Source organism: Leopardus geoffroyi, chromosome A3 (genome assembly GCF_018350155.1).
Source record: "Leopardus geoffroyi isolate Oge1 chromosome A3, O.geoffroyi_Oge1_pat1.0, whole genome shotgun sequence".
Lineage (NCBI taxonomy): Eukaryota > Metazoa > Chordata > Mammalia > Carnivora > Felidae > Leopardus > Leopardus geoffroyi.
In genome coordinates, this window is record NC_059336.1 from 89,895,655 (window position 1) to 89,915,265 (window position 19,611).

The 19,611-nt window shown below is 40.8% G+C and overlaps 1 protein-coding gene across 7 annotated transcripts in view; it reads left to right on the plus strand.

Annotated features, from left to right (window-relative positions):
- ALMS1 (ALMS1 centrosome and basal body associated protein) overlaps positions 1 to 19,611 on the plus strand; it is a 227,085-nt gene that overhangs the window by 63,522 nt on the left and 143,952 nt on the right. For all 7 annotated transcript variants that reach the window (XM_045446475.1, XM_045446474.1, XM_045446476.1 and 4 more), the window contains 2 exons: positions 166 to 6,198; positions 7,493 to 7,626. In XM_045446475.1, coding sequence (XP_045302431.1) covers positions 166 to 6,198; positions 7,493 to 7,626 — 6,167 coding nt within the window. The remainder of the gene's footprint in view (positions 1 to 165; positions 6,199 to 7,492; positions 7,627 to 19,611) is intronic.

Genomic DNA, 19,611 nt, shown 5'->3' on the forward strand with positions numbered 1-19,611 from the left:
CCTTTATAAATATATGTCTCTTTGATGAGTGTTTCTTTAGGATTTGGATTCCTTACTAGAAGTGCAAAGGTCATAGGAAGGAAAGCTTACTTTATTTCTTTTATGCATAAAAGAAGTGTTTCTTAATTAAAAAAAAACATAATAGTATTAACAAATCTTTTTTAGGAGATACTTCTAAAGGAGGCACAGCTGAAGTTACTCAGTCCACCTTGAAACCAGGCATCAGAGATTCAGATATTGGATCTCATTTATCCTTGTTCCCTGAGGACTTTCCTCAGTTGGCTTTAAGGTTTCCTCAAGAGACTATTATTGGTCCACATACTGATATACTGAGCCAACAAGCATTGGATAGTCATACAACTGAAAAGACTCCAAAAGTTTCAACTGTTCATGAACTAGCTGACCAGAAGACTGGAATATCAACAGTGCCCTCTAGTTCCTACTCACAAAGAGGGAAGCCTGGTATTTTCTGTTTACAGTACTTGCCAGATCGTCATCTAACTGAAGAGGCTCCAAAAGTTTTGGCTGTTCCGGGACCTGCTGACCAGAAGACTGGCATACCGACAGTCTTTCCAAGTTCCTACCCACTTGGAGAGAAGCACAGTATTTTCTACTCGCAGGCCTTGCCAGACAGTTATGTAACTGAAGAGGCTCTGAAAGTTTCAGCTGTTCCTGTATCTACTGACCAGAGGACTGAGAAAATAACAGTACCTTCTACTTCCTATTTACAAAGAGAAAAGCATGTTAATTTTTCCCAGCAACAGTCGTCAGATAGTCATCTAACTGAACAGGCCTTGAAAGTTTCAGTTGTGTCTGGACCAGCTGGTGAAAACACTGGGATACCTATACTACCTTCAATTTCCTCCTCACTTGGAGAGAAGCCCAGTGTCTTTTACCAGCAGGCCTTGCCAGATAGTCATTTACTTGAACAGGCTCGGAAAGTTTCAGCTGTTCCTGGACCAGTTGATCAGAAGACTAGGATACCTGCAGCATCCTCTACTTACTACTCATATGGAGAAAGGCCCCAAATTTTCTATCAACAGACATTGCCAGAAAGTCATCTACCTGAACAGGCTCTGAAATTTTCAGCTGCTCCTGGATCTAATGAGCAGAAGACTGGGATACCAACCCTAACCTCTGCTTCCTATTCACATAGAGAAAAGCCCAATATTTTCTGCCAACAAGAGTTGCCAGATAGTTCTCTAACTGAACAGGCTCAGAAAGTGTCACCTGTTACTGGATCTGCTGAGCAGAAGACTGGGATACCAACCCTAACCTCTGCTTCCTATTCACTTGGAGAGAAGCCCAGTCTTTTCTATCAACAAGGCTCTGAAAGGCAACAGGAGTTGCCAGATAATCCTCTAACTGAACAGGCCCAGAAAGTTCTAGCTATTCCTGGACCAGATGACCAGAACACTGGGATATCAATAGGGTCCTCTAGGCCCTACTCACCTGGAGAGCAACCCAATATTTTCTCCCAGCAGGTATTACCAGATAGTCATCTAACTGAAGAGACTCTGAAAGCTTCATCTGCTCCTAGACCAGGTGACGCAAAGACCGGGGTACCAACAGTACCCTCTAGTTCTTACTCACCTAGGGAGAAGTCCGGTATTTTCTACCAACAGGTCTTACCAGGCTGTCATCTATCTGAAGAGGCTCTGAAAGTTTCAGTTGCTACTGTACCAGCTGAAATAAAGAGTGGGTTACCATCAGAAGCCTCTAATTTCTACACAGAGAGAGAGAAGACCAGTATTTTCTACCAACAGGAGTTGCCAGACAGTCATCTAACTGAACAGGCTCAGAAAGTGTCACCTGTTACTGGATCTGCTGAGCAGAAGACTGGGATACCAACCCTAACCTCTGCTTCCTATTCACATAGAGAGAAGCCCAATCTTTTCTGCCAACAGGAGTTGCCAGATAGTTCTCTAACTGAACAGGCTCAGAAAGTGTCACCTGTTCCTGGACCTGCTGAGCAGAAGACTGGGATACCAACCCTAACCTCTGCTTCCTATTCACATAGAGAGAAGCCCAATCTTTTCTGCCAACAGGAGTTGCCAGATAGTTCTCTAACTGAACAGGCTCAGAAAGTGTCACCTGTTCTTGGACCTGCTGAGCAGAAGACTGGGATACCAACCCTAACCTCTACTTCCTATTCACTTGGAGAGAAGCCCAGTCTTTTCTATCAACAAGGCTCTGAAAGGCAACAGGAGTTGCCAGATAATCCTCTAACTGAACAGGCCCAGAAAGTTCTAGCTATTCCTGGACCAGATGACCAGAACACTGGGATATCAATAGGGTCCTCTAGGCCCTACTCACTTGGAGAGCAACCCAATATTTTCTCCCAGCAGGTATTACCAGATAGTCATCTAACTGAAGAGACTCTGAAAGCTTCATCTGCTCCTAGACCAGGTGACGCAAAGACCGGGGTACCAACAGTACCCTCTAGTTCTTACTCACCTAGGGAGAAGTCCGGTATTTTCTACCAACAGGTCTTACCAGGCTGTCATCTATCTGAAGAGGCTCTGAAGGTTTCAGTTGCTACTGTACCAGCTGAAATAAAGAGTGGGTTACCATCAGAAGCCTCTAATATCTACACAGAGAGAGAGAAGACCAGTATTTTCTACCAACAGGAGTTGCCAGACAGTCATCTAACTGAACAGGCTCAGAAAGTATCACCTGTTCCTGGACCTGCTGACCAGAAGACTGAGATATCAACAGTAACCTCTGCTTCTTACTCACATATAGAAAAGCCCTTTATTTTCTACCCACAGGACTTGCCAGACAGTCATCTATCTCAAGAATCTCTAAAAGTTACAGCTGTTTCTGAACCAGTTGACAAGAAGACTGGAATACCAGTAGTCCCCTCCACTTCCTACTCACAGAGAGAGAAGCCCATTATTTTTTATCCACAGGCCATACCAGATATTCATCTCACTGAAGAGGCTCTGAAAGTTTCAGCCATATCTGGATCAGCTGACTGGAAGACTGGAATACCAACAGTATCCTCTGTTTCCTCCTCACATACAGAAGAGCCTGTTAGTTTTTCCCTACAGGCCTTGGCAGGCAGCCTTCTACTTGAAGAAGCTCTGAAAGTTTCAGTTCTTCCTGGACCAGCTGACCAGAAGGCTGGGTTATCATCAGAACCTCCTAGTTCCTACTCACATGGAAAGAAGCCCATTATCTTCTACCCACAGGGATTGACAGATAGCCAGGTACCTCAGGAGACTTTGGAAGTTTCAGCTGTTCCTGGACCAGCTGCCCAGAAGACTGGCTTGCCATCAGAACCTTCTAGCTGCTACTCACATAAAGAGAAGCCCATTATCTTCTGCCTACAGGGCTTGACAGACAGCCAGGTGCCTCAGGAGGCTCTGAAAGTTTCAACTGTTCCTGGGCGAGCTGACCAGAAGACTGGGTTGCCATCAGAACTTTCTAGCTCCTACTCACATAGAGAGAAGCCCATTATTTTCTCCTCACAGGGTTTGACAGATAGCCAGATACCTCAGGAGGCTCTGAAAGTTTCAGCTGTTCCTGGACGAGCTGACCAGAAGACTGGGTTGCCATCAGAATCTTCTAGTCCCTACTCACATAGAGAGAAGCCCATTATCTTCTACTCACAAGGCCTGACAGGTAGCCAGGTACCTCTGGAGGCTCTGAAAGCTTCAGCTGTTCCTGGACCAGCTGACCAGAAGACTGGGTTGCCATCAGAACCTTCTAGCTCCTACTCACATAGAGAGAAGCCCATTATCTTCTACCCACAGGACTTGACAGACAGCCAGGTGCCTCAGGAGGCTCTGAAAGTTTCAGCTGTTCCTGGACCAGCTGACCAGAAGACTGCGTTGCCATCAGAACCTTCTAGTTCCTACTCACTTGGAGGGAAGCCTATTATTTTCTACCAGCAGGCCTTATCAGATAGACATCTCACTGAAGAGGCTGTTAATATTTCAGCTTCTCCTGGACCAGCAGACCAAGAGACTGGGGTATCAACAGTACCTTCTATCTCTTACTCTCATATAGAGAAGCCAAGTGTTTTGTACCAACAGCCTTTGTCAGACAGTCAGCTCGCTGTAGAAGCTCTGAAAGTGTCAGCTGTTTCTGGGCCAGGTGACCAGAAGACCAGAAAACCAACAGTTACCTCCACTTCGTACTCACATAGAGAGAAAGAGAAGCCCATCATTTCTTATCAGCAAGAATTGCCAGATCTTACTCAAGAGGCTTTAAAAGTTTTAAAGGTTCCTGGACTAGGTGGCCAGAAGACTGGAATACCAGCAGTAACTTCTACTTTTTACTCACATAGAGAGAAGCCTATCATTTCTTACCATCAGGAGTTGTCAGATCCTAATGAAGGTGCTTTAAGAGTTTTAGGCACTCCTGGGCCAGCTGACCAGAAGACTGGGATACAAATTGGGCCCTCCACTTCCTATTCACATAGAGAGAGCCCCATCTTTTCTTACCAGAAGGAGTCGTCAGATATTACTGAAGAAACTTGGAAAGTTTCACCTGTTTCTGGACCAGCTAACCAGAAGACTGAGATACATATAATCCCCTCTAGTTCCTACTCATACAGAGAGAAGGACAGTATTCTTTACCAGCAGGAGCTTCCAGATGTTACTGAAAAAGTTTTAAAAGTTTTTGCTCTTCCTGGACCTGCTGACCAGAAGACTGAAATACCAACAGGACCTTCTAGCTCTTATTCACATAAAGAGAAACTCAAGATTTCACCTGTGATTTTACCAGATGTCCAGAAGACTGAGTTTCTAACAGCTCCCCCTAGTTCCTACTCAAAAAGAGAAAAACCCAAAATTTCAACTGTGAGTGGACCAGATGACCAGAAGACTCTGTTACCGACAGTTTTTCATAATTCCTGTTCTCAGAATTTTGAGATTGAGGATATTCTGAAGATTTCACCTGTCCCTGAGCCAATTGTTGTGAATTCTGGGATACCAATACCTCTTTCTAGTTCCTCTTCCCACAGAGAGAAATCTAATATTTTCTACCCACAGGAATTGCCAGACAAACATTTAGCTGAAGATGCACTGAACGTTTCATCAATTCCTGTACCAGCTGACCAGAAAAGTCTGTTACCAACAGCTCCTCCTCGTTCCTTTTCACACAGAGAGAAACCAAATATATTCTACCAACAAGATTTTCCAGATAGACTTCTACCTGAAGATTCTGTGATGTTCTCACGTGGTCTTGGGCAAGCTGATCAGATTACTGGTTTATCAACAGTTACTCCTGGTACTTATTCACATAGTGAGAAGCAGAAACTTGTTTCAGACCATGTTCAAATGCTAATAGATAATTTGGATTCTCCTAACTCCAGTATTATCTCAAGCAGTATGCCTTTAAGTTCTCAGGCTGATGGTAGAGTTATAATAAGTAAGCCAGAATCTTCAGGTTTTGAAGATGTTGGCTCTGTGGAAATTCAAGATACAAGCAATAGTTCCAAAACTCTTAAAGAGATTCGGACCCTTTTAATGGAGGCAGAAAATATAGCACTGAAACGATGCAATTTTCCTGCTCCTCTTGTCCCTTTCCGAGATGTTAGTGATATTTCAATTATACAATCTAAGAAGATGGTTTGCTTCAAAGAGCCCCTCACAGCTGCTGAATCTAATAGTGATTTGCCTCGGAGACAGCCATTTACAGAGGAAAGCCCAAGCAACAAGTGCATACAGAAAGATATTAGCACACAGACAAATCTGAAATGCCAGAGAGGCATTGAGAACTGGGAGTTTATTAGTTCAACCACACTTAGAAGTCCTCTACAAGAAGCAGAAAGCAAAGCCGGAGTGACGTTAGATGAAACCCTTCGACAGTATAGAGCAGCCCAATCCGTAATGAGATCTGAACCTGAAGGGTATAGTGGAACCATTGGCAATAAAATTGTTATCCCTATGATGACTATCATTAAAAGTGATTCAAGTAGTGATGCCAGTTCCTGCTCATGGGACAGTAATTCCTTGGAGTCAGTTTCTGATGTTCTTCTAAATTTCTTTCCATGTGCTTCAACCAAGACAAGTTTGACAGATAGCAGAGAAGAAGAAAGTGTGTCAGAGAGTGATGATTGTGGTGGTAGCAATGTAGATTCACTGGCTGCACATGTCAAAAACCTTCTCAAGTGTGAATCCTCATTGAATCATGCTAAACAAATACTCAGAAATGCAGAGGAAGAGGAATGTCGAGTACGAGCACGAGGTAGGAACTGATTGTTTGTCATCAAGTCAGGTCAGACTTATAAACATTATAGTTTAAGAATTTGTTTAAAGTTAAGTGTTTGGAACCTGAATTTATTTTCTTATAGAACTGTTAAATGATTACATTTTCCACCACTATTCAGAATAAGTCCATTTAACCAATAATGTAACTCGGTCACAGTATTAATAGTACTAGTCTGATTTTAGGTCTTAGGTAGGTTCTGAAGCCTGAAGGAGAATAAGGAGATAGCTTGGGTTTCCAGATTCCTAAAGTACTTATGTTTCCTTAATCCTCCTATTATAGGATTCTCTTTTGAAGGCAGAAAAAACAAATAAAAGTTTGCTCTGCTCTAAGTCACACTGTATCATAAAACTAAATATACTTCTCCATTTTTCTAATACAGTTCTTAGAGCATATTTTAGATATTAGAAAAAACTGAAGTACTTCACACTAAAACTTAGGTTAGAGGTTTAAAAGAGGATGTTTTAATCCCATTAATCTCTAATAATAGAATGCTATTAAACAAGAAATCTTTAAGACAAAATGGGGAATTAAAAATTTTTTTAAATATTCATTAAACATTTTTTTAATGTTCTTATTTATTTTTGAGACAGAGACACAGAGCATGAGAGGAGGAAGGGCAGAGAGAGAGGGAGACACAGAATCCTTAGCCGGCTCTAGGCTCTGAGCTGTCAGCACAGAGCCTGACGCGGGCTCAAACCTATGAACTGTGAGATCATTACCTGAGCCAAAGTTGGATGCTTAACCAACTGAGCCACCCAGGTGCCCCTGGGGAATATATTTTAGCAAGCAACTTATAAACACTTCAGGCCTCCTTGGGAATTTTGCCTTGAGATTAACTACTTGTGCCATTCCTTTTATCACTTATGCATATTTTGACTCTCCAGAAAACTCCCAAGTTTTATTTATTATTGTTAAATATCAGCTCTCATGGTAGTAGCAGTAACTGTAACAGGAACGTATAGGGGAGGCAAAGGGATTGTCCTTATTGGAAGGAAGATTAAGATAAAAATAATTGAAAATCATAGAAAGGTGGCATCTTTGGAGAAATACCTATAGAATGTGGTTTTTAAAAGTCACACTTTTCAGTGAGATGATTGTTCTTAAAGACTTCTAATAGTTTGTCATATAATGGAGAACACCTACTTTTTGCCAAGTATTGTGGGAGGCATTTAGTTGGATATATTGATGGTTTTCTGTGTTCTTATAATCACTGACAAATTATGATTTTTGCATTGCATTATCTCCAGTGTGTTTATGTTTTTCTTTTCAGCCTGGAATCTGAAATTTAATCTGGCTCATGAGTGTGGCTACTCCATTTCAGAATTAAATGAAGCTGACAGGAAAAAAGTAGAAGAGATCAAAGCAGAGTTGTTCAGTCATGGGAGAACAGCTGACTTGTCCAAGGTATAAAAGAAATCTAGCAATGAAGAAAGAAAATGTGATAAAAGGGTGGTGGAGTTTGTATCTCTTACTTGGGCATTGATGACACCAGCTGAGTCATTAATAGTCTTTGGCTAAAGTGTTAGGAGTCTTATTTCTTCAAAGTTCCTATTTAAGGATTAGACTCAGTAGATTTTGATTAATTGCAAATTCATCTATTGAAAAAACTTACATCCTTAGGAAAATAAGAATAGATTTGCTTTATCATTCGTATTTTCTCTTGAGGGTAATAGCTTGAAGTGCAGATAAAGTCCGGCCATTTTCAGATGTATATTATCTACTTAAGAACATAAAGCTATACTAGCTTAGGTAAAAATGATTTTCATTTTAATAGTATGTATTTTCATCCAATTATGAATTATTTCATACATAGTAAAGAATATATATGAAATGTATATAAAGAATAAAAGAAAAATATGAATAATTCCTGTCTATGGGCTAACTAGCTTGATAAATGGAATGTTACCAAATACCATAGAAGTCCTGTGTGTCCCCTCCCCAGTAACGTCTGTTACTTCCTATCCTGACATGTATTGATTTTTCTCTTGCTGTTCAGTATGGTTTTGAATTCTTTAATAGATGGAGTCAACATGGTGCATATTTTGAGAATTGCATTTTTCATATAGGCTTGGGTTTTTGAGATTCTTCTTTGTAGATGTAGGTAGTTTTAGTTTATTCATTTTTAGTGCTGTAAGTATTCTAGTGTATGAATATATCATAGTGTGTCCATTCTCTTGTGGATAGGGCATTTGGTCTGCTTTTATTTGGCTTATTTCTTTTTTGGAAAAGTTTTTTAAAAGGATAAATTACATTGGATTTTAGACTTATGTATATGTTTGAGCTCATCACCACCATCCATCTCCAGAAACTCTTTTCATCCTGCAGGACTGAAACTTTGTACTTATAAAGGTTTCTCTCTATGGTAAGAATATGTTCAGTTTTGTAAGAAACCACCAAGCTGTATATAACTTTGAAAAAAAATTTTTTTTAATGTTTATTTATTTTTGAGAGAGAGAGAGAGAGACGCAGCGCGAGAAGGGAAGGGGCAGAAAGGGAGGGAGACACAGAATCCCTCTGAGCTGTCAGCACAGAGCCCGATGCAGGCCTTGAACTCACGAACCGCAAGATTATGACCTGAGCCACCCAGGAGCCCCCAAACTGTATATAACTTTGTATGTCAACTATACTTCAGTTAACACACACACACACACACACACACACACACACACACACACACACTTAAATGGGAAAGAGAAAAAAAGAAACCACCAAACTGTCCCACAAAGTGGCTGTACCATTTTGTATTCCTGCCAACAATCAACAATGAATCAGGAGTTCCTGTTGCTCCACATCCTTGTTAGCATTTGGTATTGTTAGTATTCTGGATTTTGCCCATTCTCATAGGTGTATCCTACAACTTGCTATAATAACTTGTATCTTATAACTTGCTATAATTGCTTATTAGTTCTAGGTGTTTTTTTTTGTTGATTCTTTCAGATTTTCTACACAGATGATGAGGTCATTTACAAACAGTTTTATTTCTTCCTTCCCAATCTGTATACCTTTTATTTCCTTTACTTGTTTTATTGCATTAGCTAGAAATTCCATTTTGATGTTGAAAAAGAGTGGAGAGACGGAATATTCTTAACTTGTTTTTGGTCTTTGTGGGAAAGCTTCTAGTTTCTTACCATGAAATACGAGGTTAGCTGTAGGTTTTCTGCCAATATGTTTTATCAAGTTGAGGAAATTTCCTTCTGTTCTAGTTTACTAATAGTTTTTATCATGAATGGGTGTTGGATTTTGTCAAATTCTTTTTGAACATCTATTGATATAGTAGTCATTTTTCTTTTTTAGCCTGTTGATGTAATCATATTAATTGATTTTTGAATGATAAACCAGTCTTGCATACCTGGGATAAATTCCACTTGGTCATGGTGTATAATTCTTTTCATACTTTGTTGTATTCTATTTGTTAATATTTTATTGAGGATTTTTGCATTGATATTCATGAGAGATGAGTCTGTGTTTTGTTTTGGTTTTTTTTTCCCCTGTAGTGTCTTTGTCTGGTTGTGGTATTAGGGTAATGTTGGCCTCATAGAATGAATTGGGAAGTGTTTCTTCTGCTCCTGTCCTCTGAAAGAAATTATAAGGAATTGGTATAATTTTTTCCTTAAATGTTTGGTAGAGTTCACCACTGAACCCAGCTGGGCCTAGCTCTTTTCTCTTTTGGAAGATTATTATTGATTCAATGTCTTTAATAAATAGATGCCCATTCAGAATGTCTTTTTGTGTGAGTTTTGGCATATTGTGTCTCTCAAGAAATTGGTCCATTCCATCTAGGTTATCAAATCTATGGGTATGTGGTTGTTGATAGTATTCCTTTATTATCCTGTTAGTGTCAGTGGGATTTGCAGTGATATCACCTCTTTCCTTTATGATTTTAGTAATTTGTGTCTTCTGTTTTTCTTTCTGGCTAGAAGCTTGTTGATTTTATTGGTCTTTCAAAGAAACAGCTTTTTGTTTTGTTCATTTTTCTGATTTTTCTGTTTGCAATTTCCTTGATTTCTGCTTTCTTATTCTTTTTCTGTTTAATTTGGACTTAATTTGCTATTCTTTTTCTAGTTTCCTAATTTAGAAATGTGGGTTATTGATTTTAGATCTGTCTTCTTTTTTAGTATATACATTTAATGCTAAAAATTTCCTTCTATTCTGTGCTTTCCCTGCATCCCACAGGTTTTCCTAAGTTGTGTTTTCATCTTGAGTTAATATGTTTTTAAGTTTTAGGTTAATATGTTTTTAAATTTTTCTTGATTCATGCTTTATTTAGAAGTAGGCTGTTTAATTTCCATGTATTTAGGGATTTTCCTGTTACCTTTCTTGCTTTGATTTCTAATTTAATTCCATTGTGGTCTAAGAGCAGACTTTGTATGATTTTTATTCTTTTAAATTTGTTAAGGTATGTTTTATGGCCCAGAATGTGGTCTGTCTTTGTGAATGTTCCATGTGAGCTTGAGAAATTGTGTACTCTGTTGTTTTTGGCTGAAGTAATCTACAGATATCTATTATACCCAGTTGATTTATGGTGTTGAGCTTAACTGTGTCCTCACTGATTTGCTGATAGATGTGTTCTTTTTTTTTTTTTTTTTTTAAGTTTATTTTGAGAGAGAAAGAGAACATGCACACACATGTAAGCAGAGAGGGGCAGAGAGAGAGGAGAGAGAGAATCCCAAGCAGGCTCTGTGTTGTCAGGGCAGAGCCCAGTATGGGGTTCAGTCTCATGAATCATGAGATCATCACCTGAACTGAGATCAAGAATCAGATGCTCAACCAACTGAGCCACCCAGGCATCCCAACATCTGTTCATTTCTCATAGAGGATGTTGAAGTCTCCAACTATAATAATGGATTATATATTTCTATTTCTCCTTGCAGTTATGTCAGTTTTTGCCTTGTGTAGTCTAACACTCTGTTGTTTGGCACATATACATGAAAGATTGTTATGTCTTAGAGAAGTTTCCCCTTTGTCATTATGTAATGCCCTTCTTTATCTGTGATAACTTTCTTTGCTTTGACGTCTGTTCTGTTTGAAATGAATACAGTATTCCTACTTTCTTTTGCTTTATTTCAGAATGGTATATTTTTCTCCATCCATTTACTTTTAATCTAATTTGTCTTTATATTTAAAGTGGCTTTCCTATAGACAACATGTAGTTGGATCTTGGTTTTTGATTCACTCTGACAATCTGTCTTTTAATTAGTATATTTTCACTTGAAATAATTGATTTTCAAAGTGATTATTGGTATAGTTGGATTAATATCTGCCATATTCACTACTATTTTTTTATTTGTTGCCCTTGTTCTTCATTCCAATTTTTGTCTCCCAGTCTTTCTGCCTTTTGTGGTTTTAATTGAGTGTTTTTATATCATTATATTTTCTCTCATTTCTTAGCATATTAGTTACACTTTATTTTTTTTGTGGTTGCCTTAGAATTTCTAAAATATTTACAACTAATCCAAATTTATTTTCACATAACACTATACCACTTCAGGTAGTGTGAGTGCCTTCTAATAACAAAATACAGTTGATCCTTGAATAGTGCAGCGTTAGGGGAACCAACTCCCCACACAGTTGAAATTCTGCATATAACTTTGACTCCCCCAAAACTACTAATAGCCTACTGTTTACCAGAAACCTTATAGATAACATGGTTAACATATTTTGTATGGTATGTGTTTAATGTACTGTGTTTTTACAAGAAATGTAATCTAGAGAAAAGATCATTGTTACCATCATAAGGAAAATACATTTACAGTATTGTACTGTATTTATCAAAATCAGTGTGTAAGTGGACCCATGCAATTCAAGGGTTAAATGTATTCCTGATTTCTCCCTTTCATCTCTTGTATCATGCTGTCATTCATTCATACATATATATACACACACATACACAGGCAACATTTTGAACAAACTATTATCTGTGAGATCAGTTAAGAATAAGAGAAAAGTGCATATGTGTGTTCTTAACTGTGTCTTACTCCTTCTTTGATGTTCTTCCCTTTATGTAGATCCAAGTTTCTGATTTGTATTTTTCTTTTTTCTAAAGTACTTCTGTTAACATCTGTTGCGTGGCAGGTCTAATTTTTGTGTGTCTGGGAAAGCCTTTATTCCTCCTTCAGTTTCTTTTTCTTTTTGTTTTTCCTCAATTTTTAAATAGTCATTTATTTCCTAAATAACCCTTTGCTTTCTTTCTTTCTTTCTTTTTTTTTTTTTTGGTCTTTCCTATGTTAATATATATATTTTTTTAAATATGAAATTTATTGTCAAATTGGTTTCCGTGCAACACCCAGTGCTCATCCCAACAGGTGCCTCCTTCAGTTTCAGGGATGAGTTCATAGGGTATAGAATCCCAACTCTGTACTTTTTTTTCTTTAACACTTTAAATGTTTTATTCTTTTCTTGTTTGCATAATTTCCGAGGAGAAGTTAGATATAATTCTTTGTTCCTCTGTGGATAAGGTGGTTTTACCCTCTATCTTCTTTCAGTTTTTTTTATCTTTGATTTTCTGTACTTTGAAAATGTTTTACCTAGGTAATTTGGGGCGGCATTTTTCCTGCTTTGTGTTCTGTGAACTTCCTAGATCTGTACTTTGTTGCCTCACATTAATTGGGAGGAAATTTTTAGTCATTGTTATTTCAAATACTTCTTCTGTCCCTTTCCTTTTTTTCCTTCTGTTATTCCATTGCTCATATGTTATACCTGTGATAGTTGTCCCAGAGTCCTTTGATGTCCTATTGTGTTGTTTGTTTTTTAGTAAATTTTTTTAATGTTTTATTTTATTTTTGAGAGAGAGAGAGAGAGGGAGAGAGCGAGAATATGAATGAGTGGGGGAGGGTCAGAGAGAGAAGGAGACATAGAATCTGACGCAGGTTCCAGGGTCCAAGCTGTCAGCACAAAGCCTGATTTGGGGCTCAAACTCAAGAGCCACATGATCATGACCTGAGCCAAAGTCGAATGCTTAACTGACTGAGCCACCCAGGCACCTATATTGTTTACTTTTTTGAGTCTTTGTTTTCTTTGCTTTTTAGTTTTGGCAGTTTTTGTTGAGATATCCTTGTGCTCAAGATTCTTTCTTTAGCCATGTCTGGTCTAGTAATAAGCCCATCAAAGGCATTCTTCATTTCTGTTAAAGTATTCGATCTCTAACATTTCTTTTTCATTCTTTCTTAGGATTTCCATCTCCTTGCTTCTTACATTGTCCTTATGTTCTTGTGTATCCATCAGAGCTCTTAGCATATTATCATCATTGTTTTAAATTTCTGGTCTGATAATGCCAGCATCCCGACATGTCTGGTTTTGATGCTTGCTTTTTCTTTTCAACTAGTTTTTTTGCTTTGTAGTGTGCTGTGTTGTGGGGCCTATAGCTGGTGTATTACATTAAGAATATGCAGATTATGACCTATGAATAAAGAGACATTAGCCATGCTCACAGGGCTGGCAGATAGCTTCCTCGGCATCCAAATTTCCACTTTGGGGAAGTGAAAAATCCCAGGGTCATTTTGATTGAAGATGCAGTTTTGGTACACTCACACAAAGGAAGTAAGGTCACAATATTTATTACTTACTGATCCCAGAAGCAGGGGTAGTGGTGGGTGGGTGTGGGTCAGGGCCAGGGCCGCTCAGTGAGCTCTGAGGAAAAGGCAGTCCTCTGTCTAGGGTCATGAGCAAGCAGGAGATAGAGAACAGGGTAGCAAGCACCTATTACCTATGAGGTGGTTGGGGCAGAGGTCACTAACTTTTCATGGGCTCAACTCTTAAGTAATTGTTTCATAAAGATGCTTGAGGGAAACAAAGTGGGGACTTCTGAATTTCAAGTTCAGGTCCTTATCTAACTGTCCAGACTCTGGGTGTGAGCCGGGTTGTCATACTGTAAAATGCCTAGGCAGCAACTCAAAATAGCTTTTTTTCTCATCACAATTGACCCTGTGATGCCTAAGCATTAGTCTTTAGGGAAAACCATGGGCACTGTCCAGATGGTGGAGATGTTAAAAGCCACTGGCAGAGTTTTGGTCATCTAGCTCATGAAACATTTGAGCAAAGCAAAAATGCCGGTTAACAGTATCAGTAGACAAATGGTAATTTGAAATCCTGTCTGTAACCGTTCTCCCATTTGTTGGGGTCCGGTCAAGAAAATAAATCAAAGCCCATGGATAAGTTTAGGGTAAGTATTTGATTAAAAACTTGGGTAAGATTATGGAATACTTGTACCTGTTGGGCACCTTTTGTAAATTTGTCTAAATTTATCTGGAATTATTAATACATGTGCAGCAGGTGGTGCACTGTACAGTGCATACACCTTCCTTGACCAATAAGAAATTTAAAGCTAAATGCACATTCAAAACTCTGCACTAAAGAAGCATGTTGTTGTTGCATGAAGTCTAGGCTTTGGTGTAGCAGCCCAATGCATTCAGCCAGGGTGGCTGACAGATTGGTGTTTGCCTTAATGATTTGTTGTTGTGTGCCTAGTGGTGGTGTTTCCGCGAGGGATAGTAGCAGACCTATTTTCAGCATAATGAGGATGAATACTGAATGTTTTTGACATGAGAGGACAACGAGAGATGGTTTGGGGGTCCTATTTATTAGTTTGTAAGAGTTGTCCCAAGGTGACTGAGGTACATTGGTATGAACACATAGGACTCCCTGGGGACCAGCAAAGAGGCAAATGTGTTGGAGGTTGAGGGAAGAAATGCACGTATGGAGAACCATGTATGTGTGACAGCACCAGGGCACTGGACTTACAGTGGACACTCACTCTTTTATTGTGGAAGTTGGATCTTCCCCTGCATGACTGGGCTGCAAGGCCCAAGACTGTGGGGATTGTGCTCTTTGTGTCAGGGTATGTGTTGTATTCATTCTTGTGGTGTTGGTGCCTGTGCAGATATGGGGAATTACAAAGGGCACCTGTGGAGGCTCCTGCCAGGTGCTACATACTGTACTGCAAAGTGTCGTGCATGGGAGCAGTTGAGTGTGATAGAGAGTGGCCAGGCAAACTGCATACGTGTGTGGGATGTCTTTTGTTGGGCACATGAGGCAGGGGTCAGTAAATTAGTCGGCTAGGCTACTGGGGAAAAAGTCTTTGTTGAGTTCAGTAACATGCCAAGCAATTACACTGGCTCAAAAAACGAGCCCTGGTTTCTGCCCATGGAATAAAAACAGTAAGACTGTTGGAGAGCTCGAAGGGAGGGTTGTGGAAACCTGAGTGGTGATAATGGGAAAGGGTCTCCTTGGGGTGGTGTAGGGAAGTGACCGTATGGCTCTGGTCCTGTGAGAGTGTGTGTGGGGAGTGCTCTGGTGGTAGCATTTGCAGTCAGAGAGGGGTTCTTCCAACAGAAATTAAATTTCCTAACCCCCAGTAGGAAGCATAATGGGAACCAATCTAATGGGTGTGGTAAGGGCAAGGAACTAAGTGAAGTGTTTAAAGGAGCCTCTCTGTAAGTTTATGAGACTTGATAGATACCTTGACCTTTCAAGGTTCAACTGAGGGCAGCCTGGCAGTTATAGTACTGCCTCACACCCAAGCAGCAAGCATTGTAGTAAGCAGGGGAGCCTTGAGGTAAACACATAAAATTTAAGTCTACAAAATACCACTCAAGGAGGACTTACCTTCCCAGTTGTCATCTCTGCTGTTGTGGAAGATTGTGGAGTCATGTACTAAGGTGTCCCGTGTCATCATGTACTAAGGTGTTGTTGTTTCTAGTGTTGTTTCAGTGGAGAGAGCCATCCCAGAGGAGGTTGATTGTTCCAGGTATCCACCCAGGAGGGGAATCGGGCCACACGGGAGTCTAACAGGGTCACATAGATTTGAGATGCCCTGATTAAGTTTGCTTGCATCATCATGAGCAGTTACTGGTATCACAATTCTTAGTAGGCTTTGGGGGGTTCTTGGGGAAGTGTACCTCACAAATGATTAGGCAGTGCTATCCTCTGAGGCATAAGAGCTCTCCATCCATAAATAATAAAGGTGGGAGGCACATGTGTAGCCTTGGTTTAAAGAAAATTTAGTTGTGTGCTTCTGACAGTTTAATGTTTAGCCCTGTATTACTTAGAGATGAATCCGAACTGCATAAGCTTATCAGCCAGTTAGGGTTGAAATTAGGACAGTGTTAGGACTGGTGACCTTTAAGCATTTGTGCCTTTGGTGCTGTTTAAGATAGCAGGCTTCAACCTCCTAGCTCTTTCCCACGCTTGGTGGCATTTCAGGTGCAGCCACTCTTGGGCCGACTCCAACACCTGTTGTCTTCCATCCTGGGGTGCAGTTGTGGTTGAGTGTCATTCACTTCCAGCAGCTTTCTAGTGTTGCCTGTCTGGAGTCAAGGAGAAGCCTCATGATCCACGTGGTACAAAAGGCATAGAGTAAGGCCAATAGTAGCAAGCATCTGCATTTTATAGTTTTGTCCTTCTGACTGCTTCCTGAGAATATTATGGGGCCCTTGTGGATCAGCAGCTAATCGCTAGCCTCCTCCAGAGGGGGGTAGGGCCAGGTGTTAGGATCATATCACCTGGATGTCGTCTAATATTGCTACTGTCAACCAACTGGAGTGCCTCTTCCCCCACTTTGAGTGCCACGCCATTCCTTCAGTGGGCCCAGGTGCAATTACTTCCATTTCCTGTGGGGAGGTATGGTTAGGAGAAATGAACCATCTACTGAAGCCACTGTTTTTGGAATTTCAGTTGGAATTTGAATATCAAGTGGGTAAGTATGGTCTAGTGGCAACATACAACACATAGTCTGTGTTCTTCTGGGCCAGAACTGTCTGTGACCAGGGGAGGTAGCCATCTGTTCTCAGGTCACCAGTGAATACTGGATGGTGAGATGATTGACATTTTAAATCTGTAGTGTTGGAGAAAATGAAAACTATTGTTCTGTAAGATAAAGGTATCAGGTTACCCTGTGATGATAACCATAGGCAGCATGGCCTGGTAAGCCTAGCTGGTATAAGGAGAGTGGTGTTCATATGTTCTAGAGTTTAAAATGTTTTAAAGTGCCTATAATAGCAAGGAAGTCCATTTAGGAGTCCATCTGCTGCCTTATAACTTAAGGAGCAAGGATTTTAAAAGACCTTTGTGGTGTTGAATAATGACAGAGGTCTGTAGCTGCTATGGGAGATAAAAGTTTCATTAGATTCCCTGTTGGAAAGCCCAGTGCTATGTTGTATGGGCAGTAAAATGAGATCTGAGTCAGTGTTGTCTGGAGGGCTGAATGGGGGCAGGATAACTTAGAAAAGAAAGAGATTACATGCTCCACCATAGAGCTGTTCCTGGTGCCTGTAGCAAGCAGCAGGCTGGGAAAAGTATCTACACATGTAATAGCGAAGCGTGTAGTGCCTGCTGACAGAGAGCGTGGCCTGTGATACCTGTGAAATCACCCTGCTAACAGCTTAAAGAGGCTATCTCCTTGCAGAACTTAAGCATGGCAGGGCAGTTTTCAGTGTTTGGTTTGGGAGCATAATTCACAATTAAAAATAGTGTGTTTTGCATGGTGTTTTGCAGGGGCAGAGGGCCCAGGCCACGGTGGCAGCAGTTCCCTCATGACCCAAAGAGATACGGTACCATTCAGACAGAGAATAAGGAGTATGGAAGTGGCGACTAAGAAAGACTGGAATGGTTGACAGTGGGGAAACTTGTTTTGTGGTAGTGGGTGGAACTGACAGAATTGTTGGTAAAAAGTCAGTGGTTAAGAGCCTCAAACCAGTGGTTGACCTGGGTTTGATCAAGGGCATGTGCCTTGGAGTTAGATGACTCTGGTGTGGTAGTATTTATATGTGCTGAAACATGGGTAACCTTCATTGTGACTGATGCCAGGGCATTGACCCTCCAAATCTGGGGCATCCCAAATGAGACAGCCTTGAATGTGAAAATCACCTGTTGCCATTGGTCCAACCAAACTGCTAGCCTACTAGCAACTGCCCATTATTCAGTGAAAATATGGACAAGAGACTTGTCTGGGCAACTGTATGGCCATTTGTACCACCACAAGCTCCGTAAGCTAGCTAACCTTCACTTGCCATATTTGATAAGCACGGTACCACTGGCAGGGTGATACACTGCCACTCTTCCAACAGGCTCCATGGCATACGATGGTGGCGCTGTCACCCATGAAGAACACAGACTCCCATTCTCATTCCATCAGCTCTTCCCAGAGGCTGCCTCACATCACCAGAAGCTTAGTCAGTGGGAGCACTGTTACCAGTTCCTCAAGGTCCATGGGCAGTAGGGTGAGGATCCAGGAAGCCACATCCTCCTGTAATGTGGAAAGATTTGCCACGTCAGATTTTGCCCATTGTAGAAGCTACCGTTTCTATTTTAGCAAAGAGGCATCTGTGACCATGTGGGCCATTATGGGCATCCCTTATACATGATGTAATAGAAATGTGGGGTACACAGGAGAACAGGGTCTTCCTGTCGAGTTGCCTCTGTAACAAAGCCCAATAAGCAGTCAGAATTGATATTCTTTTTTTTTTTTTAATTTTTTTTTCAACGTTTATTCATTTTTGGGACAGAGAGAGACAGAGCATGAACGGGGGAGGGGCAGAGAGAGAGGGAGACACAGAATCGGAAACAGGCTCCAGGCTCTGAGCCATCAGCCCAGAGCCTGATGCGGGGCTCGAACTCACGGACCGCGAGATCGTGACCTGGCTGAAGTCGGACGCCTAACCGACTGCGCCACCCAGGCGCCCCAGAATTGATATTCTAAGGGGTGTAGCAGGCAGCTATGGAGGGCGGCCATCTGGTTTGGAAGCCAAAAGTAACCAGGAAAAGTCGTGTTTAGTCCATAGACTCCAGGATGCATAGTACATGCTGACTGTTGCCTCAACCTGGAAGGAAGAGCCAGGGGGAACCAGGGGTAGGTCTTGACAAATTGACCTTTGTGTCAATTGTGAAGCTTGTTGTAGGGTTTCTCCCTGATAAAATGTAGAGGATTTGTGTGTGGCTGCATAAATGGTGCTAAGTGTGGTGGATAAGTGTGATATGTGAGCTTCCAAAATGTGAAGAAAGCTAAGTCATGTTGGGCTTGCCATAGCAGGGTAGGAGGCTGAATTGTTAACACTTGATGTTTAACCACAAGTGGAATTCTTGGCCTTTAAGAGGCCAATTAATGCCAAGAAATTTAACAGTTGTGGCTAGCCCTTGAATTTTATGTGGTGTGGCAGCCCGACCTCCATGTTGGAGGTGGGTTACCAGCTGTTTTAGGACCTTGTGTGCCACGTCCTCCAAGGAATCCCAGATTAGAATGTCATCAGTATAGTGCCAGACAGTTCAAGGGGACACTGTAAGGGCATCCAGGCCTTGCTGGCAAAGATTGTATGTAATGGTTGGGCTGTTAAGATAGCTCATAGGCAGCAGTGTAAAGGTATATTGGGTGCCTGTGGCTGGGATTTCTCAGTGATCGAT